The sequence below is a fragment of the Zootoca vivipara genome, chromosome 1 (genome assembly GCF_963506605.1).
Source record: "Zootoca vivipara chromosome 1, rZooViv1.1, whole genome shotgun sequence".
Taxonomy (NCBI): Eukaryota; Metazoa; Chordata; class Lepidosauria; order Squamata; family Lacertidae; genus Zootoca; species Zootoca vivipara.
The window spans coordinates 32,718,857-32,744,155 of record NC_083276.1 but is presented as its reverse complement, the minus strand read 5'-3'; the positions used below and the strand labels follow the sequence as shown (position 1 = coordinate 32,744,155).

Below are 25,299 nucleotides of genomic sequence, written 5' to 3'. Positions count from 1 at the left end.
CGCCCGCCCCGCCACCCTCCCGCGCGCCACGCCCGTCGGCGGGTCATCCGCCAATGAGCGGCGGAGCGGAGCGTGAGGCTGTGCGGGGCTAAGGTGGATGGCGGGGTTTCTCTGAGGCGGAGCTTCGGCGCGTTGGGGAGGCAGGCGGGCAGGCGGCCAGGGAGGGCTGGGCAGCCGAGGGCTGTTGTCCCCCGGTCCCTAGGAGCCAGCGACGCCGAGCGCCTGCGGGCTGGGCTGGGCGGCGCGATGCCGGTCCACTCGCGGGAGAAGAAGGAGAACAACCACGACGAGATGGAGGTGGACTACGGGGAGAACGAGGGCAGCAGCTCCGAGGAGGAGGAGTCCGAGAGCTCGTCCGTGTCCGAGGAGGGTGACAGCTCAGGTGAAGCCGGCGAGTCAGCGGGGCGCCCTCTCTCCTGCCCGCTCGGGCTGGGCCGGTGGGTGGGAAAAGGAGGACTCAGCCCCGCCCCTTCCCCCGTCCGCCCCGCCCCCTTCCCCCGCCCGGTGCTACCCCCATGCACCCCCTTGGCTGTGGGGCGGAGGGCAGGGCAGCTCGCCCTAGGCGTCGCCCGGGGTAACAATAGACAGGCAAGATGCTTGCTTTCGTCCAGGGCTGCAAAACCCCGTGCATGCTGGCATGGGAGTAGGGCCCTTGGAACTCAGTGGAGATCCTTTCCGAGCAGCATCCCTCTTGCTTGTCAGCGCCTTCCGGATGCAAAAAACAAAACAAAACAAAAACAGGGCTCCTGCCCGTTAGTTGTGTTCAACAGAGATGGCTTCTCTCCCCCCACCCCTTTCTGTAAACCAATAAAGTTGCGGGAGACACCTGCCCTCTCTTGCATTTGGCAACCCACTACACACCCACATCCACCCACACATACTTCTTCATCTGTCCTCCCCCCCTTTCATATTGCAACCCTGATAAAAAAAAAACATAATGAAAGATGCAGGCATGAATGGATGAGTGAGGAGATGCTTCCAGAGTAGATTAAGGTACCCTATATTAGCTTCCAAGAAGGAGGCGATTGATTGATTGATTGATTGAGGAGACAGATAAGACTGATCTGACTGACAAAATTATGCCCCTCACAAGTCTTGGAGGAGAGATTTTCAAAGTCTCTCAAAAGCACTTGCTTCACCTTTTCATTCTTGGCACTTGTTATAGTGCCATAAAAATCTCTTACCTACTCTCATTTCTTTTCTTCACTGAACTATACTAATAGTGCATTTTCTCCATTTTATGTGCACATCCTCCATCACTTATCCCAACATTACAAAAGCAACAGAGGAAGTAAGTTTCTTTCCCTTCATTTGAGGAGTGAATTGCTTGGCAGAGCAATTAAGTGAACCATCAAAATGGTGTATGATGAACACTATCCTGGCAGAACTGGAGATCTGCCTAGGCATTTTCAGAGAGGCAGACGTTTTCATCAGTTGCAGCAAAACCAATAGTCTTGTAGCATCTTAAAAACAACAATACATTTATTAAGGCATAAGCTGTCATGGACCAGAGTCCACTTTATCAGATGCATTTATTTTTATTTTCAATTTGCCAAACAGTTGTTTAGTTTCTGTGGCCAGATGCCTCTCTTGGATAAACTGCTCTTGAGCCAGTAGTGGCCTTGTGCTAGTAGCTCTACTCTAGGCTTATGACCCATGGAAATCTGGCTGGAACCCAGAAAAAATATTATTTATTTTATTTATTTCACCAATTTATGTGCCACTTAATTAGAATTGTCTTGAAGTGGTGTACAAGTAAATCAACACAAAAAAGCTAAACATCAATTAAAGTCATAAAATGAGAGTTTGCCTGTACTGTAATATGCTTTATTACAAAGAGGACAGGCTTTTTTGCTCTTTTCTTTCACCAGCCCCCTCCAATATATGGAGCATTAAAACACTAAACTTTGTGCTCGTCCTTCTTCTTTCAAATACTTTTTTAAAAAACATTTAAGGGTAACATGCATTCTGTAAGCAGACTGATCTTGTGAGTTCAGTCTTGGACAGTTTCGAAAACACAGTATTACGGTAAGAACCTCTAAGTATTTTTAAGGGGAAAAAAACTCTTTATGGAACTGTAGTATATGTGTACATTATTTTAAACTCAAATAGAAGTTGCATTAAGCTTTTAAAATAAACTGAGTGTGAATCAGGATTTCTTGCTGTAGTAAGCCGAGTGTTAACACACTGCAGTGTGCAAGAAAGAGGCTGGATGAAGAGCTGGCACAGAACAAACTCCTTATTCTGTAGTCTGGCAGTTGCACTCAGGTCCAGGCTTGCAGGCTTCCCAGAGGCATTTGGTTGGCCTCTGTGAGAACAGGATGTTGGGTTAGATGGGCCCTTGGCCTGATCCAGCAGGGCTCTTTTTATGATCTGACACGAGGATTTCACACGTCGAAATATTTGACTTCGCGTATCAATCTTTCTAACTTGAAGTCCAAATATTGGGGGGGGGGGTGCAAACCCTAGGAAAAAGTGAACTATGTTTCCCAGGAGACTTTCCGTCAGACAACTCCCCAGTGCTGTTCACTATTTTAATAGTGGCTGGGATTCATCCTCACTTTTTGAAGACGTACTGTATGGTATCAGTAAAAAACAACAACCCAGCAGGGATTATGCCAAGTTTCATCCGAACCACACAGAGTGGATCTAGTGGATTTAGGTAGCAAGCCTACCTAGAAAAGCACTAAAGAATTCGCAGCCAGACTTTTGGGGCAAGTACGCCACATGTTGAGGAAAAGGCATTTATGTATTTATTGCATTTAGACACCACCAAGGAGCACAAGGAGGTTCTCCACCTCTCCATATTATCCTCACAACAATCCTGTGAGGTAGGTTAGCTGCTGCTTGCCACAAAAGCTGCTGCTTGCCTTCTATCACTGTGCCATACAGAGCGTGCTCACGTACGGTTTATGTGTGTGGTACGGAAGCTGTACTTCCCAGGACAGAGCAGGGCTGTGTAGAATTATTAAAACAGCAGAGAGCATTATTGGCTGCTCACTCACCACCTTAGAACAAATTTATACCACCAGGTGCCATAGAAAAGCACTAGATATATCAAGAGATCCAACGCACCCTGGTCACCATTTCTTTCAGCTCCTGCCATCGGGACAGAGATATAGAACAATGCAGGCAAGAACGAGCCGTCTCAGGAACAGTTTCTTCTTTAGAGTGATTTTGGCCTTAAATGGAAAGCCTGGACTTTGAAGTCATCTTATTTTACTTGTTATTTTGTATTATATTTACTGTTTTTAATTAGGTTTTTGTAATTTTGGATTATGCGGAATGCTTTATCGGAGTGGATGTAGCAACCGAGTAATTTCGTTGTTCCCGCAAGGGGACAATGACAATAAAGATATCTATCTATAGGTTAGGCCGAAAGACAGTGACTAGCCCAATGTTACTCAGTGAGCTTCATGCTAAGTGGAAATTCGAACCCTGGTCTCTCAGGTCCTAGTCTGACACTCTAATGTGCCCTGCAGGCTACGTGCAGCTCCTTGCTCCTTGGTGTTACTGAACCAAGCAGCACTGTTGGGCAGGAGTGCAGGCCTAGGTATGTCATGACTAGGCTGTCCTCTTCCTGCCTAGGTACACCAGAAAGTCTGATTCTTTGCTATTTGCGGTGCAGTGCTATAGGTTGCCATCCATTGATCAAACCTTCACATTTCAGACTCTTCCCCCCCCCCAAATAATTTTTATTCATTTTCCAAATACAAAATCACAAAAAACCAAACTAAAAAAAATAACAAAGAAAAACATCTCAATTCTTGTATTATTTACTTAACATTGTTGACTTCCTCGATTCCCCCCTCACTGGGTCCGTTTTAAAATTCCAATTAAGCAGTTTTCATCTTATGTCTTAAATTTTTCTAACACATTTTATCATTAACACTCAAATATTCTATTCTAAAAACATCATCTATTCTCCACCAATAATTAATCAATTTATCCAAATCAAAAATTATTTTCCCTTCCTTCTATCTTCTATTTCTCCCCTTAGCCTAAAATTTTTTACCAAGAACTTTCCATAAATTTAAATGTTAATTCTTCTATCATACTAACATTTAAACACATTAAAACAAATTTGCCCCCCCCTTCCCCTGGACTCAGGGTATCCCAGATTCTTCAGCGAGTTCCATAAGTCTTTCTTATTTCGGACCATCTAAATCAATCAAGAAAATTGCATCCATTATTACCCCTCACCCCACTCCCACCCTGTCCCAGCCTACCCACCATTCTTCCTCAATCATCCCCTGATGCCTCCCCAATTCTTTGAATACTGTAGTACAAAACCATCCAGCAATAATTCCACTTTCCAGCCCTTTCTCAGTTTTTATTCCCTTTAGGTTCTGACCCCAGTATGGATCCTGCCCTCTCTCTCTCACTGGGAGGATATTATTCCATGCTGGTTCTTCTTTGGGGACTCCTTGGATCAAACAGATGTTCTGTCCCCCCCCTCTCACTAGGGGAACAATGTTCCATGTATCTTCCTCCTCTTTTTTAAATTCAATTACACTGTCCAAGACTGATGATTGTTCCTCTTGCTTGACTTCATTCCCTGTTAGAGTTAATCATTTTTCTCTGTCCAGCAATTCTGGTTCCTTTCACACCATTCACACAACTGTATATTACTTTCACGCAACAATATATTATTTTGCCGCAATTCATTTCTCAAGTCCAAAAGCAATTCCAAAAGTTCCTTCTGAAAGTCCAGGCCATCAGGTGATGTAGCCATCAGGCTACAGGCATCCTGTTCATCTCAGATTTCATGGGAACAGAACTGAACAGGAGATGGTGCGATTCAAATTTTCAAAAGCACCATAAACCAAGTTTATATCCAATCTGGTTATAGTCTCATTTTTAATTCTTCTTCATGACTTAAAAATATTGTGTCCATTTATGAAGAGCATTTGTCAAACTTCTTATACACAGCCTTATATTTTGCACTCTCTTCACAATTGACAGTTCTCAGCCTCGAAGAGGTAAACAAATTCCTTTCTATTGTGATGTCATAATGGCGGCTTGCTGATCCCTCCAGGAACCTGACCCCAGCTTCCAGGGAGACTTTCCCCAGTCCAAATTAAAAAATTTTTGCAGGGATTTTAATAAATTTTACCCTTCTCCCCTTTACCCTGTCTCAGGGGGGAGGTTTTAAGCCCAATCCTTGGTAATTAATAGGTTCCTTTCAGTCTTTCCGGCTACAGGCAAATTAACTGCATTACAGTTATCTCAATGGGGGTAGACCAACTTCCTCCTTAAATCTCCTTCTGTGACCAATTCTTTTCAATTAATTTTTTTTATTTTACTCACGGTGTCCAATATCTTCAAATCCTTAAAAAAAAAAAATCCACCGCTCTCCACTGTCGGCTTGGAGCTTCACTCTGTGAGGGTAGCAGTAGACTTGAAAATGGTGCCCGCGACTGCAACTCCGCTCTATCTTGGAGCTCTCAAAGAGAGCTTGCCGGTGAGCAGAGGAGTCACCTTTGGGCACAGCCGAGCTCTCATGCCCCCAGAAAGCTCAATCTGGGATTCTTTTTGGGGGCCGCGTTGCTCTCGCGGCTCTTCCCGTCCCTCACAGCACCAGGAACCTCGGAGCTCGAGGGTTCCTCACTGATCAGCGCTGGCAGTAGACCGGAAGTCCACATTTCAGACTCTTAATATGTCGAAATGTCAAGCACTTAAATTACAGTATTTACTTCGATGAGCAAATTCTAACCTGGGTTTCTTAGGTGGGGAAGTCTCTTGATGCCTTGGGACAAGCAGTAGCCATACTACCCCAGCATATTAAACATTGTCAAAAGCCATTCTTTTTAGGCCTCTTCAATATTTCACAGAGCACTTTTGTCACTTGTGCTAATGTGGTAAATAAAACACTAGTATGTGCTGTTCTCCCCCCCTCCCCCCAATTGCTTTTTGATTGGATGGGACTTCTGGAAATACCAAATCTGATTTTGAAATGACAAAGCAAGTAGCATGGTGGCAGAGGTAAGCTTCATTCAGAAATCATGAGGAGATTCTTGGCACAGATTTTATTCATTGCTAGTATAGGTAAAAGTAAAGGACCCCGGACGGTTAAGTCTAGTCAAAGACAACTATGGGGTTGCGGCACTCATCTCGCTTTCAGGCCAAGGGAGCTGGCATTTGTCCACAGACAGCTTTCCGGCTCATGTGGCCATCATGACTAAACCACTTCTGGTGCAACGGAACACCATGACGGAAACCAGAGCGCACAGAAATGCCATTTACCTTCCCGTCACAGCAGTACCTATTTATCTGGCGTCCTTTCGAAGTGCTAGGTTGGCAGGAGCTGGGACTGAGCAACAGGAGCTCACCCCGTCACACCCTTCTGATTGTCAAGCCCAAGATGCCCTGGTTTAGACCACAGCACCACTTGCTAGTATGGTACGTGGCTGACTATCTTGCTTCTGAATTGGACAAACAATTAAGTTTTTGTTCATCTGTCTCATCCCAAGAATAATGTCAACAGAAAACTGTTGACAGACATGCATTGATTCTTAGGAATGCATCTGTACCAGTTAGTACGCAATGGACTTTCTCATGCTGTATAATTTATACTGCTGTTGGTCATTGTTTGTCAGCCCAGAATTGACTCTGCAAACTCATAAACAAAATCCTGGAGGATTGTTATTGTGAAATATTCCAAAAGAGCCGGTGCACTGTAGTGTCAAAAGGAGCAACATGTCAACAGGAGATTGTCTCTAGTTAAAACCTCACCTCCTCAATGTACTCTCCCTGTCCAAAGCCATCATAGCCTTAGCCTTCCATGTGCAGTATGGAAATAATGCTGATAGGTTGGGATGCAGTTAAGAGGATTCTTAAAATATGTGCACTTTTGTGAAGCATCTGTAATGCTTAAAGCTGCTACTTAAATTAGGAAGTATCGCTTCTCTGATTTGTCAAGTAAGTGTTGTGTATTCCCCCGAAATAACTGAAGTACAGAAAGTCATAAATCTGCTATTAGATTTTCTATTTGATTTATGCCTCCATAATAAAACACAGAACAATAAAGCAAGATAAAATGTTAGTATGAAACCTTAGAAACTTAAAACACCCGAGCAAATAAAAAGGAGGTATACCTGATAAGAAAAAGAGAATAAGGGTTGTGTCAGGTGCAACTTTCACAGGAGGAAATTTCAGAAATAGGGTGCCACAATAGAACAGGCTCTGTCTTGTCATGGACATTTACTTTCCATCTTGTGGAAAAACCATTCCCAGTAACTACCAGCCCTTGTGTCCATATATTTAGCTTTGAGGAAGATGATCTTGATCAGCATCCTAACATGTAGACAGAGAACGCAACAGACCCCCCCCTCCCAATTTCTAAGCAGGTATAATTCTGCAGTACATGCCATCCACATGTTCATGAAACACATTAATATAAAAAGAGATTATTTTAAATTGCCTTGATATAAAGCCAGGACCACATCTCCTGGTGATACTGGCAAGGTTACTTGCCGTATTGTGAAGAGCTCCAAAAGGGCCTTTCCAAATCCAAAGTCAGTGAATGAGCGGTAGAATGGCAAGTGTAAACAGGTGTAAAGGGATGCACGTTGGGGGGGGGGATCTCAATTTCACATACATGCTCAAGTGAGTCTGAACTAGTGATGGATAATCCAGTTTGGTTATGTTCCAAGATGAATTGTGGAGCAGGGGAAAAAAAGCATTAATTCCTCTTGAAACTTCATCTTTTGGAATATTAACTTTTATATTTTAAAAAACGAACTGCTTGGGTATTAATTCTATAAAATAGACTGGAGGAAAACCAGTTGCTGTTCTGTATTTTTAAAGTGAATAATTCTGTTCTCAGAAATGGACGATGAGGACTGTGAAAGAAGAAGAATGGAGTGTTTGGATGAGATGTCCAATCTTGAAAAACAATTTACAGACCTCAAAGACCAGTAAGTAAACTACAGATTTGAATTTCCTTTGGATTCTAGTCCTCTCACATCCTGAGTTAGCTTTGTATTTTGTAAAGCAACAGAAGGCATAAAATATATTGGGATCTACTGGTACGAATTTGGGTGAATTGCAGTAGATTCACAAGGTTCTTTGATGTGATTATGTGACAATAGCTACAATGGAAAGGCTTTTTTCCTTAATTAGATTGCTGAAGTGTAGGATGCTTGGGAGAAGGCATGAGTAGGTTTTATGGGTAAAAAAAATTGTGAGCTTAGTTGTGCTATCAAAACAAATCCCTGGGCTGAGACCTCTTCCTTAATTCTCAGTATGTACCGTGTTTCTCATATTTTAAGACATGTCTTATATTTTTTTTTTCGAAGAAAATAAGCCTATGGCTTATTTTCGGGGGTGTCTAATTTTTTGCCGAGCCACGACTGAGCGGGAACCAGCAAAGGCAGCAGCCCGCCGCCGGCTTGGAGCTCGGCAACGTGCGCGCTGCTGCCTTTGCCAGCTCCCGCTCTGTTGGAGCTCGGCAAAGCGCCGCTGCTACGGTACCTTTGCCGGCTCGAGCTCCAAGCCGGCGGCGGGCTGCTGCTTCGTGGCTTCTCCTCCTCCTCCTTCTCCTCACTGCCGCCTTTTTCGGGCTCCAGCTCCTTCTTCCCCACAGGCTCCTCCGCGGAAGGCCCGTCCAGCAGCTCGGCCTCTGAGTCGCCGCTGCTGCTGCCGCCTCTTTCTCCTTCTCCTCCGCCGCCGCCGGGCTCTCCTCCTCCGGGCCCCTCGTCCTGGGCGGGAAGAGCGGTGGCGGGGTTCTCGGCGGCCGCCAGGCTCTCCTGGGTCTCCTGCCTTCCCGCTCGCCTCACACGCGCGGCACACGAACAGGCAAGGCGGCGCGCTGGGCCGAAAAGGGGGAGGGAGGGGGGAGGGTGAGCGCAGACGCGCGCGCAGGGGAGGCTCCCTCTCACCGGGCCATGTGCGCGAGAGCGGACCCGGCGGCGAGTCTCGCGAGAGGGGGCAGGGAAATTGAGCGGGACAGCAGCAGCCCGCCGCCGGCTTGGAGCTCGGCAAAGCGCGCGCTGCTGCCTTTGCCGGGTCCTGCTCATGTCTTATTTTTGGGGTATGCCTTATATTTCGCAAGGTCTTGAAAATCCTGCCATGCCTTATTTTTTAGGGATGCCTTAAAATATGAGAAACACGGTATTTCCTCACCCCTGCCACCATTCTGCACCTGTCTCTAGTTGATGGATTTTGGGGTTGTAGTAAAACTAAAAGGTAGGTGGAGCTCAGGAAGCTGCTGTATGTGGAATCAGACCATCCGAACATCTGCCTCTGTCTGCACTGGCTGGATGTGGTGCCTCAAGGTTTCAAATGAGGGTCTTTCCAAGCCTAATCTGGAATTGCCAGGGATTGAACTGATTGTCTTTTGCATGCAAAGCATATGCTCTGCTAATAGACTACAGACCTTCCCCAAGCCTGAAGTCTGCCTATCCCTGATCCAAAGGTCTGTGGAGCAACGTTACGATTGTTTATGCTGAAAGATTAATGTATGCTGGTGAAATTTATTGTATTTTACATGGTTGTGATCTGTGTTGGGACCTCCTTGTGAAGCACGGATAATAAATATGATGATGATTAGAGATCGTGTAGTTACCATGGAATTTTATATTCCTGTACATCTGAAATGGAAGAATTCACCCTTGTCTGCCTAGACCTTATATGCAAAGGGAGAAGCAACTTTTGCCCTCTGCTAGGGTGGGACATTCTAAAAGGCCATTCTAATTGTGATAGCACAGCCACTTGCATTTTATGTCCATGCCTGCTCCCATTCAAGCACAAAGCGGGGAAATGGGGTCTTCTCTATACAGTCATACCTTGGTTCTCTAACGGAATCTGTTCGACTTCCGAAAACATTGGCTGCAGGAGCTTCCTGCACTCAATCAGAAGCTGCATAAGCCACGTCAGACATTCAGGTTCCAAAGAACGTTTGCAAACTGGAACACTCACTTCCAGGTTTGCGGCGTTTGGGATTCCCAAACATTCGAGTCGCAAGGCGTTCGAGAACCAAGGTACAGCTGCATATGAGAAGGATCATGCTGTAGAAGTGAACCAACTTCCCCACCCCTCGCCTTACCTAGCTACAATCCACTGCACTTTAAGCAGTTTTTACCAGGCTTGACTCCCAACTCTGGAAGTGATCTGGGCAGTGACAAAACTCTAGGTAGCAATGGATGCTACAAGGTAAGGCTGTGAAAGTGTGTTCACTCCCCTGCACATTCTGCTTCAAATAAAGACCAGGCTGGTCCTGTTTTATATTTGAATATGGCAGATCTAGGTGCATGGCTGCCCTGTAAACTGCAAGTCAGGAAACATGGTTTTACTTTCTGGTGCAGAGTGTGAAATTCTTTGAGTTGCTGAAATGGAAGTATTTGGTAGCACCGTAGTGAGGACTCTTGAAACATTCAGTTGCTGTGAAACAATACTCACTTGTGCTAAACCAGTTTAAGCCATAAGAAGTCCTTAGTCCACCCTCATTAAAAAAAAAATACTTCATTGTGTTTTATCTACAGCTGCTGTGCTGTTTTTACTGAGTTATTAATATTGTTAGCTGCCCTGAGAGCAGGATATGCATTTCATCATTTTAAAAAAATAGCAATAAAGGATTGGTCTTTTTTTTTTAAAGTGAGGGTTCTGTTCTGCACATTTCCCAGACTAAGACTTGGAATAAATACTGTAAATAGTTTGCAAAGAGTTCCAATTCATATAGCTGTATGTATGTGTTGGGTACTAGGAGACAGTCTTAAATGGATGTCTGATCTTCATCTGCGGGGGCTAAAATCAGGAAGCATAATGTAAAGATCCAGCACTGTATAAGCATTGTGTAATTGATAATTTTTCTGTACAGTTTAGTCTGTTTTTAAGTCCTCTTAATTTCTGCAAGGTTGGCAGGCTCAGTGGGTTTCTAGGTTCTGGCCATTGGTGGTTGTGGAAAAGGTATTCTTAGTAATGTTAATATACAGTATTCTCTTCGCTACTTTAATACAATGCACTCCATATTTCATCTGCATTATGTTAAGACTTTACAAAGAGAGATTAAGCCAAGTGGATGCAAAACTGCAGGAGGTCATTGCGGGAAAGGCACCAGAGTACTTGGAACCGCTGGCAGCTCTGCAAGAAAACATGCAAATCCGAACAAAAGTGGCAGGTAAGTGTGCGAAGGGGTTGTTGTTGACTCAGCTAGGTATAACCAGCAGGGTTTAGGTAGAAGTAAAATACTAACAAAAACATTTAAATCTGCTCCTTTTTAACTATCAGGTGCTTAATTTTGAAACTCCCACTAAAGCTTTTGGCCCCGGGTCTGGATGGTTGTAGAACACGGAAGCCTTCACCAGATTGGATCCTTGATCTGTGTCCCAAATAAGTGCTTGTTTCCAGTTGCTCTCATAGCTGTAATACCCCTTAGAGGGCCAATTCAGATGCAATCACAATTTTTGGAGCTGGTAATGAATGTCAAGCTTGCCCTCCTCTTCCCCCCCCCCCCCGCCCCCTTTCTTGCACTCTTCGGCACTTCTGTCTTCGTTGGTGAAAGATTCAAGGAGGGCATTGTATAAGAATGCCCAGAGTAGATGAAATCAAGCTCTCATCTGCTTGGCCTCCAAGGCATTCTCTTATTTACGGTGTTTTTAGCAAGGCAGAGTTAGGCTCTCCTCTCTTCCTCCCACCCCTTTTCCCACTAGCATAGGAAGCAAACAATAGCAGAGCCTGGGTACATGAGGAAACCGGGGAGCACTTTAGCTGCTTTCCCATACACTTCTATGGCCACTTCTAAGATAGAAAGTGGGCAGTTATGTGGGAAAGTGATGAGATATTATCAAGCTTTTACCACATTTAACATTCAAGAATCAAGAGGAGCAGAGGAGCAAACGGTCCGCACTCAGAGCTAGGAAAAAGACAGGACAAGCAGCTTTATTTCTAGCCTGCTTTCCCGGTATCACAGCCCTAATGTGTTTTTTGGAAGGGGAAATGTGAAAAGGGCACATGAGGAGAAATTTTGTTTGTGTTTACTGGGCACAGGGTGGGCAGTGGAGCAAAGGGAGCCTTGTGCTTGGGTTGAATAGGTTGATCTGAAAAGGGGCCTTTTACTGGTGGGGAATTTTAGAATTCACTTGTGGAGAATTCAGGAGGGCCAGGTACGATTGGGATTTCATCGCTGTTTAAAATGCCCCATTCCTTAGGGCTTGGCAAGTTGCAGCTTGTGGGAAAATGCATTGGTAGGTTAAATGAGACCTGTAGGCCCTACAGAAGGTTTAAACAAATAAAAATAATAATAATGTTTGTTTGTAGGTATCTACAGAGAGCTCTGTTTAGAGTCCGTGAAAAACAAATATGAATGTGAAATCCAAGCTTCCCGCCAGCACTGTGAGGTACCGTTCTTGGCTGAAGAGAGTTTTCATTTGTCTGTAACTGTTGGGGCTTCTTGCTTCTGGGGAAACATGCACACAATCAGGTTGTGCAGCTGACAAGTTATTTTTGGACGTAGAATATTACAGCATTTTCATCTACAGAAAAGAGAACAATGATTTTAATTACTGGGCTTTCTTGAAAATCATGTTGAAGCTCTTGGTAGCATGTCTAATCAGCCGTGTAAAATCTTAATCTCAAAAGGAAACCAGCGTGCCACCTGAGGGGTGGACTGGGAACACAAAATGAAGCAAATTACTTCAGCTAAGTTTTGTATGTTTCAAGTTTGCGTAAACAAGTGGTTGGTAGGCCAAGTCACTGCCACGTGATTTGTATCAGTTCTGCGAGGCTACCTGAACCTCATTTTTGACTGCATCTCTTGCGTGTGGTGTCGTTTTCAAAGAACTTTTCCGAGATATGTGGCATATTTATGTTTTGCCTGGAGGGGAAACCAAGAACTCAGGCATTGTTTTGGTTCAGGAGAAGGTTCATGCAGCACTAAAAATCATTGAGAGGCACTGAAAATCCTTGAATGAGCTCTGGGTGGGAATGATTCAATTCAGACTCGCAGTTCTGTAGTTTCTGGCTTTCCCCCTGAAAACCATAGGCATACTAACTGGTTACTGTAATAATCAAAACTTTAGTTTGCGATGAAGCGTAAGAGCATAATAGCAAAAATGTTGGTCATGTAGCTCAGTCGATCCATATATGCCTAAAAACACCAGGTGTAATTGTTAGAGGAATGGCTCTCTTTGGCTTTAACCTGTAAATGGTTAAAAACCCTAACGCCTGAATCAAGCAAAATTAACAGGATAAGAAATTCCACTGGATCAACATTGAAGCCTTGCATGAACCTTGCAGCCCTTTGGATCCTGGCTGCAGTGCCCTTAGCTTTTCAGAAGTACCGGGTGCTATATTGTACACCTGGACAATACAGTGTTTCTTTATGAGACAAAAAGCAATGCCCTGCTGTTTCATAGTTATAGTTTCCCACAATAAGAAATGCAATAATCACTCCCTTTTAATAGCAGACTCAGATGGTTAGTGTCATCAGAAATGGAGCCAAGAGGGAAGTACGAGTGTGCTTGGGGAAGCCCTGAGGATGGTGGAGATATAAAAATAAATATGTTTTGAGAATTACACAAACATTCTGAAGGGCCCAAACAGTGCAGATTGATAATGCTGAATGCCACTTGGAGAAGAACAAGGGGTGTGGTAACAGGTGAAGAGCAAAAGTGTCCTCCTTCAGCCCTTGTATTCCAGAGGATGTGCTGTGTGGCTGGGACTCTGAACAGCAACATTCTTGTTAGAGTGCTGCGACATTTTGTTGCATGTTCCACTTGCAAGTAATGCACTTGTACATGGTTTCCCATTAGTATGTGGAAGGTCAAACACAATAGTTCTGATCCAAGACTAGTCCTGTGCAGCTAATTGCATGAAATACCTTGTGGCCTTTGATAGGAATTCCCATCTGTGTGTGTGTGTGTGTGTGTGTGTGTGTGTGTGTGTAAGTGTGTGTAAGAAACCCTATCAACTGGTTCAAAGAGGCTTGTATGACAAAAATGTGTCCATATCCATTGTTTGCATGGAAACTTGATTCTGCATCAAGATATCCTAGGATGGACTGGTGTTTCCAAAGAGCTAAGGTGTTGTACCAGTTTCTTCCTCTCTATTTTATTCTCACAACAACCTGTGAGGTAGGTTAGGCTGAGAGACAGTGACTGGCCAAAGGACACATTATCATCATCATCATCATCATCATCAAAATTTGTATACTGCCCAATACCCGTAGGTCTTGGGGCATTTCATAACACAAAGTTACAATATACCGTACAAAGCAAAAAATACATATTAAAAATAATCAAAACAATTAACAATACCAATGTATGTACAACAATACTAATGTATAAACAATACACTCCCCAGCAAAGGCCCTTAACGATACCCCAACTCACAAATACAAAATCCAAATTAGCATACAACATTTAACAACAATTTAAAACCACGCCCCCCAATAACCATGCACCCACCCAAGTTAAAATCCCATTCCTGTTAAAACAATAACTGGGTGCAGTGGTGGGTGGGATTGGCAAAGATTTTTGCCCCCTTTTATATTATTTTTATTTTTACTGAAGATGAATGAGCAGAAGTTAAATGCACGTAATTGTGAGTTACCTGAGTAAGTGTAGATGTTGCATGTTTTGAATTCAGAATTCAATTTAAACCGTATTACAGTATTTCCATGAATATCTGTGTTTAATATGCATAATGATCAGAACCCAAAGATCTAGTTCAGGCATGCTGAAGGGTTTGATTGCACCATTTGGGATTCTTGATTTTGAACATATTGATAGCCCGCCCATAAGTTCCAAACATGATGTGCTGTGTGGCCAGTGGGGAAGGAAGTGAGGCTACCTTTGCAGGGGTACACAAGCTAAAAATTCTTAAAGCATCTCCAAGCACACAGGACTAGTTGCATAGTCATCGTATTCCAGCTGCATTGCTTCTTTTACAGTGGTACCTTGGTTCTCAAACTTAATCTGTTCCGGAAGTCCGTTCCAAAACCAAAGTGTTCCAAAACCAAGGCACGCTTTCCCATAGAAAGTAATGCAAAACGGATTAATCCGTTCCAGACTTTTAAAAACAACCCCTAAAACAGCAATTTAACATGAATTTTACTATCTAACAAGACCATTGATCCATAAAATGAAAGCAATAATCAATGTACTGTACTATAAAATAAATAAGACAATATTGTAGGTGATATAATTTTTTTTCTTACCTGCACTGATGATAGTCATTGTTTGGATGGGGGCGGGGGGGGGCTTTTATCCATTTCCGCAGTCACACAATCAATCAGTAGCTGAACTGGGTTCCACGCAGTCGCAAAAACAAATTAACCAAAAAGCCTCAAAAACAAAAACGCAAAATAAATAGCAAAAACAAAAGCGCCAGACTTAATCCGTTCCAGCAGTCCGTTTGGCAGCTTCTGTTTGGTGCAGGCGCCCCGGGAACAATAGCTGACAGCCACATTGGATGTTCGGCTTCCGAAAACCGTTCAAAAACTGGAACACTTACTTCTGGGTTTTCGGCCTTTGAGTACCAAGGCGTTTGAGAACCAAGGTACCACTGTACTTCCCCTCAAGATGACTTGAAATTCCCCCCTGTGTTCCTACAGGTTGCTTGTCCTGAGCCCTTTGCAAGTAGCTACATACAGATCATAACATATTTAGAAGGAAAATGAGGTCTTGGGTTTCTCCTTTTTTAAGAGTAGTGTGTTTATATAATTCCCCACTGTTTGGAAAATATGGGTAAAACCCTTCACATTTATCAGGCTAGGCTTGGTGCTTTGTAGATTCAAAACACTTATTGGAAGACGAAAACCCCTTTTAACCCCTCTCTTTTGTTATGTCGTGCACCCACTTGAATGTTCTGCAGGATGTTAACCCCTCCGTGCACTATTGCGCCTGCCTAACACAACTGAGACTACCTTTCTCAAGATCAGATGACAGCCTTTTTGCATTGCCTCTGGCACTCTGAACCCAGCGAGAGAACGGTTCTTATACATCAGGTCTCTTTGTCGGAAGCTTCTTCCGTTGCTCTTGCTCTCCAGTAGAAGATGATGTGCTGGCTGCTTTTCGTTGGCTAATGTTTGACTACATTGTTAACTTTTTCCTTTCAGAGTGAAAAGCTCTTGTTGTATGACACAGTTCAAAGTGAACTGGAAGAGAAAATCAGACGACTTGAAGAAGACCGACATAGCATTGACATTACCTCAGGTAACTAAGAGCTCCCAGTTCTTGGAAGACAAAGATTTGAAGAAAGATTCTTTCCAAAGGCTTTAATGTATAGATTACTGCTGCACATATGCAGGTTACTGGTTTAAGGCACTTCAGGCAATCCTAAACACAGCTATATGAAAGGCAGGTACTCTAACTACCAAAGTTTTAGACATTGATCCTACACTGTCACACCCCTTTTGCTGTCCTATATAAATAGGAATGGGGTGGGCCCATCTTAGGGCAGTAAGCATTTCTGAAATCTCTCACTAAGCCTAGTGTGTGGAATCTACTGTTCTCTTGCTGTTCTCTGGCCTCAGCCCAGTATACATGAAGGAGCGTCTCCACCCCCATCATTCAGCCCAGACACTGATGTCCAGCTCCAAGGGCCTTCTGGCAGTTCCCTCACTGAGAGAAGTGAAGCAAAATAAAAAAATTCCTTCAGTAGCACCTTAAAGACCAACTAAGTTTATATTTTGGTATGAGCTTTCGTGTGCATGCACACTTCAGATACACTAGAAACAGAAGTGTCAGACCCTATATATACACTTCTGTTTCTAGTGTATCTGAAGAAGTGTGCATGCACACGAAAGCTCATACCAAAATATAAACTTAGTTGGTCTTTTAGGTGCTACTGAAGGAATTTTTTTATTTTGCTTCGACTCAGACCAACACGGCTACCTACCTGTAACTGAGAGAAGTGAAGTTATAGGGAACCAGGCAGAGGGCCTTCTCAATAGTGGCACCTGCCCTGTGGAATGCCCTCCCATCACATGTCAAGGAAATACACAACTATCTGACTTTTAGAAGACATCTGAAGGCAGCCCTGTTTAGGGAAGTTCTTAATGTTTGATGTTTTACTGTGTTTTTTAATGTATTTAAATGTAGTTAATGTATTTTGCTATTTGTTGGAAGCCGCCCAGAGTGACGGGGAAAATCCAGCCAGATGGGCGGGGTAATAATAATAATAATTTAATATTATGTTGGGAGCCGTCCAGAGTGGCTGGAGAAACCCAGCCAGATGGGTAGGGTATACAGTAAATAATAAAATATTATTATTATCATTATTACTGTTGTATGGCTTCGAATAGACCTAGGTGACGAGGGAAGTGTCTCTGCCTCCTGAGAGGTGGCTGGGACCAGTGAAACATCCCCTTCTGGATAGGCAGAGCTACTCCCAGTAACTGGCGGCGCTGGGGTGGGCGATGCAGTGAGCACCAAGGGCGTGTCAGAGAGAGGCTCTGACTACTTTGGAAAGAGAGGCAGGAATTTTGGCTCTTATCGTGGGGGCAAATGAGATGGAAGAGTAGGTTGGGGGAAACTCCCTCCCCCAGGGTCTTCGCTAGTATACTGCTGCACTGCCAGCAGTGGCTCCCACATTCCACTGGAGCCTTCTGCTGGCACCTTGGGCAGTCGTCCATCTGCATGGTCTTGACTCATCCAGCCCATAACATAAAGGTAAAAAGGTAAAGGTAAAGGGACCCCTGACCGTTAGGTCCAGTCGTGACCGACTCTGGGGTTGCGGCACTCCTCTCGCGTTATTGGCCGAGGGAGCCGGCGTACAGCTTCCAGGTCATGTGGTCAGCATGACAAAGCTGCTTCTGGCGAACTAGAGCAGCACATGGAAACGCCGTTTACCTTCCCGCTGTAGCGGTACCTATTTATCTACTTGCACTTTGACGTGCTTTCGAACTGCTAGGTTGGCAGGAGCTGGCACCGAGCAACGGGAGCTCACCCCGTCACAGGGATTCGAACCGCCGACCTTCTGATCAGCAAGCCCTAGGCTCAGTGGTTTAACCACAGCGCCACCTGGGTCCCAACATAAAGGTAGCTGCACAGAAATGGAAAGGAGGAGTGTACATGAAGTGATCAAATACTTGTGTCAAGTTGGAGTTGGTCACAGGCATGGTTTATAACAATCAAATGCAAGGCGCTCGCTCTCTCTCTCTCTCTCTCTCTCTCTCTCTCTCTCTCTCTCTCTCTTTCTCTCTCGGTGTGTGTGTGCGTCAGCCTAATGCCATAAAGAACAATCTATTCTAAATGTTAATAAGACGGGATAATCAAGTGTAAGCGGCAGTTCCAGTTCCAAGAGCAGCTTTATAGATGAGGTTGGAAACAAATGTGCTATGGGGGGAAATTAGTTCTTCTTATTACTATTATTATTAATTGAATTTATATATTTAACTGCCACATTCTTACATTTCCTCAGAGTTATGGAATGATGAACTTCAGTCTAGGAAAAAAAGGAAGGATCCCTTCAGTCCCGATAAGAAGAAACCGGTTGTTGTATCAGATATCCTTTTCATGGTTGCCAACTGGATATAATATTCGCTGAATTACAGTGCTTCTGGTTGTTAACACTTCATAAAACTTTCATTAAGAAACTTAGTGGGGTGAAACACAAGACAATGGTTTGAAAGCTGAGAATTTAGAACAATATTTTTATTGGGGACTAAGAGCTGGTCTGTCCATTAGGATTGTCACTCCTTTTTTTTGCACAGTATGTGGTATGGTTATAGTAACAGGATGATGTTCAAAACCTTGGGTGATATTCAGCTAAGTCATACTCAATGTAGACCCATTAAAATGAGTGGACGGTTCCATTGCTTTCAGTGGCTGTAGTCTGATTATGAATAATGTTGGATGTCGCCCTCCTGATTATAATGTTATTATATTATATTATATTATATTATATTATATTATATTATATTAATGTTATTATATATATATATTATATTAAAGAGAAGATGGCAGGTGGTACAGCATCAAATCTCCATCTAGTGATAACCCAGCATTCCTATTCTCCAACCCCCACAGCTTTTTTTTTTTTTAAAAAAACAACCTAAGAGTTTGCAGAAATTTTGGCAACAGTTGTAATGAGATGTCTTTTGTTTTTCTGTGCATTTGTCCAGAGGAATTTCTGTGCATTTCTGTGCATTTGTCCTGCCACAACCGCACCTTTTCATTCTTTAGAACCCGAAAGGATATGTAGCCACACAATTATCCCTTTTGAAAACAAGGAAATGAAGCAATGCTGCTTCTCTGATAAATTTGTGTCGGCGCTTCAAGGCATACACAAAAAATGTGTATGCCCTGCCCTTGGGGTCTGTCTTGGCACAGATTTTAGTTGCGTTATACCAAGCATACTTCAAAGTGATCTGCTAGAACCTTTAAACCAACAAACTTGACCCTCTTTGGAAATGTGCAAGTCCCTTAACATAGTAACGACCCTATATAGTGTACATGCTACAAGATCTTGATATACTTGAAGACTGGACCACAATAAGAAAGGTATCGTTGAATGTTGCTGTCTGTATTCCTTTTTCTTTTAAACAAAATGGCATATGAATGGGCATGGGTTAGGTTCCAAGAGGGATGCTCTTTAAAGCAAAGCTCCAAAGCTGATTTGCCGAAATGATGACTAACTTACCATTCTTATTATTATTTTTAATTTCAGGCAATGGCTACTTTGGGGCCACACAGAGTGAAAACAGAACGTAAGGACAATCTGCTTTATACTTGTTTAATCCTGCCCTGTATAATAGCTCAGGATTTCTCAGCCACAGATGCTAAGAGTTTACTATGGGGAGTTCTTAATTGTGTACGGAGTAGGGAGCAAGACACTTTTTTTTTCCTCAAGTGGATCCCTTCTGTAGTAGGGAGTGGAGAACCTTGTAGGAAACCTTCCAAGGGCCACATGGCAGTAACTAGGGTGGGAGTGGGGGGTGGTAGAAGCAAAAGTCGGTGGAGCACCAGGTGTTGATCTACTCACACATCCCTCTTCATCCTTCATCCATGCATTTAAGAGCATTATCAGAGTTCAAGGACATTCTAACCTGGCAAAAATACTCAAGTAGGGTGCAATGCAGAGCCAGTTACGGGTGTAGTTTTTGGAAATAGGGAGTGGCTGGAGAGGCTCCAGGCCCAGGGGGAAAGGTCTGGGGAGCCGCATTCAGTCCCTGCGGCTGAGGCTCCCCATTCCTGTTCTATAGCTGTAGGAGGCATTCCAAGCAAAAAGGCAAACTCAGTAGAGGTGAGGTAGACAGAAATTGCCTTCTTAAATCTAGTGTTCTGTTTTGTCTGCACTGATTCTTTCAGCCCCTGTCAAGTTGGAAAAACACGTACACAATGCAAGATCTGAAGATGGAAGGCTGTACTATAATGGGGAGTGGTACGGACGTGGACAAGCGATATGTATCGATAGGAAAGATGAATGTCCTGTAAGGTAAAGATAGCGGGCAGGATTCACCTAGCGAACCTGTCTCTGGTTGGAGGAATCTCGAGAGTTTTAGTTAAAAGAATAAACAAAGTAGATCCCACCAGACTCAAGTCTACCCACCATCTGCTATAGCCTAAGGGAAAGGACAGCAAAAGCCATGCTTCCAGCTCCAGCATTCTGATCTGACGCAGTAATAGGACAGAAAGCAGATCATAATTAATGCACAGGCAGATACAAAGTGGCAGCAATTCGTCAGGTATGTGGTTTCCAGCTTGTGTAGGACCTCTGTGTCTCATGTGCTCCAGTTGCCCATGATAGAAGTGCGACGGGCTTAGGGAAAGAGGACAGTAGTATGCATTTGTGTTAGTCTGTGAATAAATTTATATTATATACTGAATAATGTCCTTGTATGGGGAAAGTACATAGTACATACCAGGCATAGGCAAACTCCGGCCCTCCAGATGTTTGGACTACAATTCCCATCATCCCTAGCTAACAGGACCAGTGGTCAGGGATGATGGGAATTGTAGTCCCAAACATCTGGAGGGCCGGAGTTTGCCTATGCCTGGTAAATACAGACAATATACCGTATTTTTCGCTCCATAAGATGCCCTTTTTCCCTCCTAAAAAGTAAGAGGAAATGTCTGTGCGTCTTATGGAGCGAATGCATGGTCCCTGGAGCCAAATTGCCCAGGGGTGAAAATCAGATCAGGCTTTTCTTTTCTTTTTTAGAAAACACTAAAGGCTAACAAGAGGCAAAGGAAGCTGCTCAGTAGCTGATGGCAAAAGATCAGGGAGAGAGATAAGGGACGCTAGCTCCCTTCCCGGCCCCGCCCCCTTGCCCAGGCCTCCATTGTTGAATGTTCTGCAGAGGGAGGCTGTTTCCCCAGTGGCATGTGAATGACTGATTAGATTATCTGTCTGGAAACTGTAGAAATGGCTCCCTTTCCTTCCCTAAAGAAGCTGCAGAACTGTGAGCTGAACCCCATAAAAACAGGATTTTTTCCCATTGCAAAGAAAGCTCAACAATTTTGAGCTGATCCTCAAGAATGGAGCTTTCCCCATTTGCAAAAGAAGCTGCACAACTTTGAGCTGATCCTCAAAAGAATGGAGCTTTCCCCCTTTCCTCCTCTAAAAATTAGGTGCATTTTATGGTCAGGTGCGTCTTATGGAGTGAAAAATGAGTTAAATCACAGCAGGACTAGAGAAGCTTGCCTATGCATCACTCAATGAGAACTTTTGTCAACATGGAGTCAACAGCAGAATGACTAGCTGGCAACGTTGTAGCTACAGTAGCATCCTATCAGTAGCAATCCCACAACGAATCGAGCTTCCATCAGTGTTACTTACAGTAGTTAGATGTTATTGTAGGATTCCTACTGATAGGCATTGTAAAACATACTATACAGATGGCAGCCGTTTTGCACAGGGATTCCATTCCTAGTCCCTGTATTTGTCAGTGTTTGTAAGCCCCCGCCCCGTTACTCCCTGCCCCTGTTACGCCCTCTTCACGGTCCAAAAGGACTGACGTGTCGACAGCCGCACCTCAATTGGACATTCTTAGAATGGTCTCCACCTGTACAAAAGCAAACTCTACTATAGGATACTGACTTCAGTATTCTATAGAGCGCTGCTATCGCTACATCATTGCCAGCCAGTCACTCTGCTGTTTTACATACGCACGTGCCCGTCTCTCTTTCCCCCGTCCTTAACAAAGGGTGGCTATTAAAGATGTGAACGGTTAGTAAACAGACATAGTAATGTTTAGTACACTTCCTGTATTTTATTAACTACCCTTAATTTAATGAGGCACTTGTTATAATGCTTGTGTGTTCTATTACCAATAATTACAGTACCGTTTATAAATGGCAGTGAAGGTGATCCTGTAGTTTTATATGGACACTAATATGCTCCTGATTCCCCCTCCTTTCTTTTCAGTGCCATAATTACAACAATTAACCACGATGAAGTGTGGTTTAAGAGGCCTGATGGAAGCAAATCCAAACTGTACATTTCTCAGCTACAGAAAGGAAAATATTCAATCAAGCATAATCACAACTGACCATTAAACCAACCAGACAGTGTTACCCTGCTAGATGTGCCATGAGATGGAAGATGTATTTACTATTTGTTCTCATCTATTTTGTGTGGCAGTATCTGTGTATTTGTGTAGTAGTGTCCGTAATCTTCATACAAATGTCTTAGAATAAGTGACACATAATCATGTCGACCATGACGTCTTGCCTCTAATTTGGCTCCAGCGTCTCAGATAGAAAACGTTAACCTTTTGGAGAGCCTGAGGACATCTGACTAAGCCTGCAGTCCTACAAAGCTATGTGCATGCATGGGGGGAGAATGGCGCATGCAGCTGCTTGGGGTCTTTTAAGTTTCTTTTGCAGCTGCTTGCCTGGCTCAGTGTGTGAGCCAATTTTAAAGCTGCCTATTGAGCTACTGGGGGAAGTGAGAGGATGCTGCAGAAAGAAACCACCTGGGCACATGTTTGGTTCTTCACCACGTGGCACACTAGCTTCTAAGACTGTAGTCTAAATCCACTTGTATAAAATGGGAAAGAAGTGCTATTTATATATATATATAAATTAATGGATCATGTGATAATTGTGATGTCTATCACTACATATATAAGAACCCCTTGAATTTTAGAAAACATGTCATGTTTGTCTTGCAAACCTATGTAAGCTTGTGCAAATGTTACTTTGATGTAGCCTAATGGAAAAGTATACTTAGATGGGCAACTGGAAAAAAGTGGAGGACCCCCCCCCCCAAATAGTTATTCTAGCTGGGTTACTTCAGAGAAACTGTTACTGATTTCTATTAAAACTAGCACCAAGCAAGGAGTTTGTTTGGGGGGGGGGCAGGAGAGAAATCAGTGCAAAAGCAAATGAGACTGTTTCCGTTTCTGCTAGTATTAAGTCCCCTCTCCAAAGGTCAAGAGTGCCTGTTCTGAAAATGGTAAACCAATAACCAAAAGTATTGCTGCATATAGCTCTGTAATTAAATGTATCTGTAGTCCAATGATGTGTAATCCTTTAAAATTGGCAGAAACAATTGTGTTTGCTGCTTCACAACCTCAAAAAGTCAGCGTTTGTAAGCTTAGCATCAGGAGTAAGATCTTTTAGTTTTACCTTACGTGTTCGACAGTGGAACAGACTTCCTCAGAAGGTGGTGGACTCTCCTTCCTTGGAGGTTTTTTTTAAAAGCAGGGGTTGGGTGACCACCTGTTATGGGTGTTTTAGTTGAGATTCCTGTATTGCTGGGGATTTGACCCCAGGGTCCCATCCAGCTCTGCAATTCTATGATTCTGTGTTGGAGGCATGAACTGTGGTTGGGTGGAAGGAGGAGGAGATGTTACTTGGTGGTTTTGTGCACTTTACTATCCATTGAGATGAGCCTTTGAAGGAAGTCTGCATCTGATGGAAAAGGCTGCCAAAAGTGTTTTTATGTTCTAGGTTGGACTGGTGCTAAATCTGGAATCTTAACATGCAACCCCTCTCCATTTCAAGTCCTGAATTAAAACCCCTATGTGTAAAATGAATTAATCAGTGTGTTTGCAGTACTCCAATCTCATCCCAGCAAGCAAATATCATGGTGGGCCTGGATGGGCAGCTCAGGGGAGCCTGCTCCACTTGAAAATAGCATCCCGTGGAAAAATCAACTCTTAGACCCAGAAGTTTGCCTGAATAAACTGCTCAGCCAAAGGAAAAGGGTGATATCCAAAGCAGCGCTAAGCAGTAACTTACTCCATCAGCAAAGGGATTTCTGCTTGAGTGGAACTTCCCCCACAGCCCTCCCATCTGTTCTAGGAGTTCTCACAACCCTCTGGAGCGGATTTGCAGGGGTGGGGTGGTTCTGCTGCACAAGCAGAAATCCTTGTGCTGATGGGATGCATTAGTTGGATGCTACCCCAAGTATTTTTTATGTCTCATTGTTTAAATTTGAGCTTAAAGTGTATTGGAAGTGAGGAGCCCTGTAGCTGGATTCAATGGGCAGGATTGTAACAATCTGCTCTTCTTGTAAATTTTTATCCTGTCACCTCTTTTTGTACCCAGAGCAGTTTCAGCTCAGCCTAGCAGCAAGAGCCTGCCTGAGCTCAGAGCAATGTACACTGATACTATTGTCTTCTTATTGAAAATAAAAAATGAAGGATTGGCAGCATTGGCCTTTGCACACTTCTGCAGGTTGGAATCTCAACTGTCCTTCAGTATCCAGGTGTGTGTTTTGAACGTGTGTGTGTGTACATACATGTACACACTAACCTTGCAGCAATCTGCATTACCGTCCAAGCGTGGGCACTTGAGCATTGCTGCATGGAACCATGGGATGCCAGCCATTGCTGCTTAAATAACTATTTCTTGTGTTCATGTTACCACGCTTCCATTATGGCTGGTAATACGACACATCTCCTCTGTGTTGGAATTGTCTCTCACTTGCCACTTTGATTGATTCTATTTGCTGGGGCTCAGAATAAAGTCTTATCCTGGTTTATAAACTGCTTTCATGTTTATGTGAAAATGTATTTACTGATTATGTGAAACCCATTTGACTGTTGTCAAAAGTCTATAATCCCAGGCTTCTGAAATTGGCCTGCAACAGTTTTCTACTTACTCTGCATGTCACACATATTAGCCAAATGTATATAAAGTAATTCTGACAGGTTGGCTTTTGACAAAACCTACTGTATGTACACAGTTTGATAAAGCTTTTTTTGTAATGAGATATTTGTATTTTTTAACCTAGTGTATAAATAAATGACCTGTCATGGAGAATCTGAATAGTTGTACAGCTCGTGAATGTGGTTTCTGTAGTGTAAACCTTTTTTTAAAAAAAAATGTAAAAATTGCAGTGTATTCAAGCACCTCGGAGGAGGAAATATTTTAAAATTTTATTGTCCAATATAATGGACTAATA

General features: G+C 43.5%; 1 protein-coding gene across 1 annotated transcript; it reads left to right on the top strand.

Annotated features, from left to right (window-relative positions):
- Positions 1–38: 38 nt before the first annotated feature.
- Positions 39–25,163, top strand: BRMS1L (BRMS1 like transcriptional repressor). The gene is made up of 10 exons (XM_035109197.2): positions 39–382; positions 7,829–7,919; positions 10,992–11,119; positions 12,259–12,338; positions 16,058–16,154; positions 18,364–18,447; positions 19,381–19,445; positions 19,612–19,651; positions 20,253–20,379; positions 22,312–25,163. Exons 1-10 carry the CDS (start codon positions 247–249, stop codon positions 22,433–22,435), a joined length of 972 nt encoding a protein of 323 aa, XP_034965088.1. The 5' UTR covers positions 39–246; the 3' UTR covers positions 22,436–25,163.
- Positions 25,164–25,299: the final 136 nt, after the last annotated feature.

Coding starts and splice junctions, on each gene's coding strand:
- BRMS1L (XM_035109197.2), top strand. CDS start 247: ATGCCGGTCCACTCGCGGGAGAAGAAGGAGAACAACCACGACGAGATG. Junction 19,446..19,611: donor ACTGGACCACAATAAGAAAG/GTATCGTTGAAT, acceptor TTTTAATTTCAG/GCAATGGCTACTTTGGGGCC. Junction 20,380..22,311: donor AAAGATGAATGTCCTGTAAG/GTAAAGATAGCG, acceptor CTTTCTTTTCAG/TGCCATAATTACAACAATTA.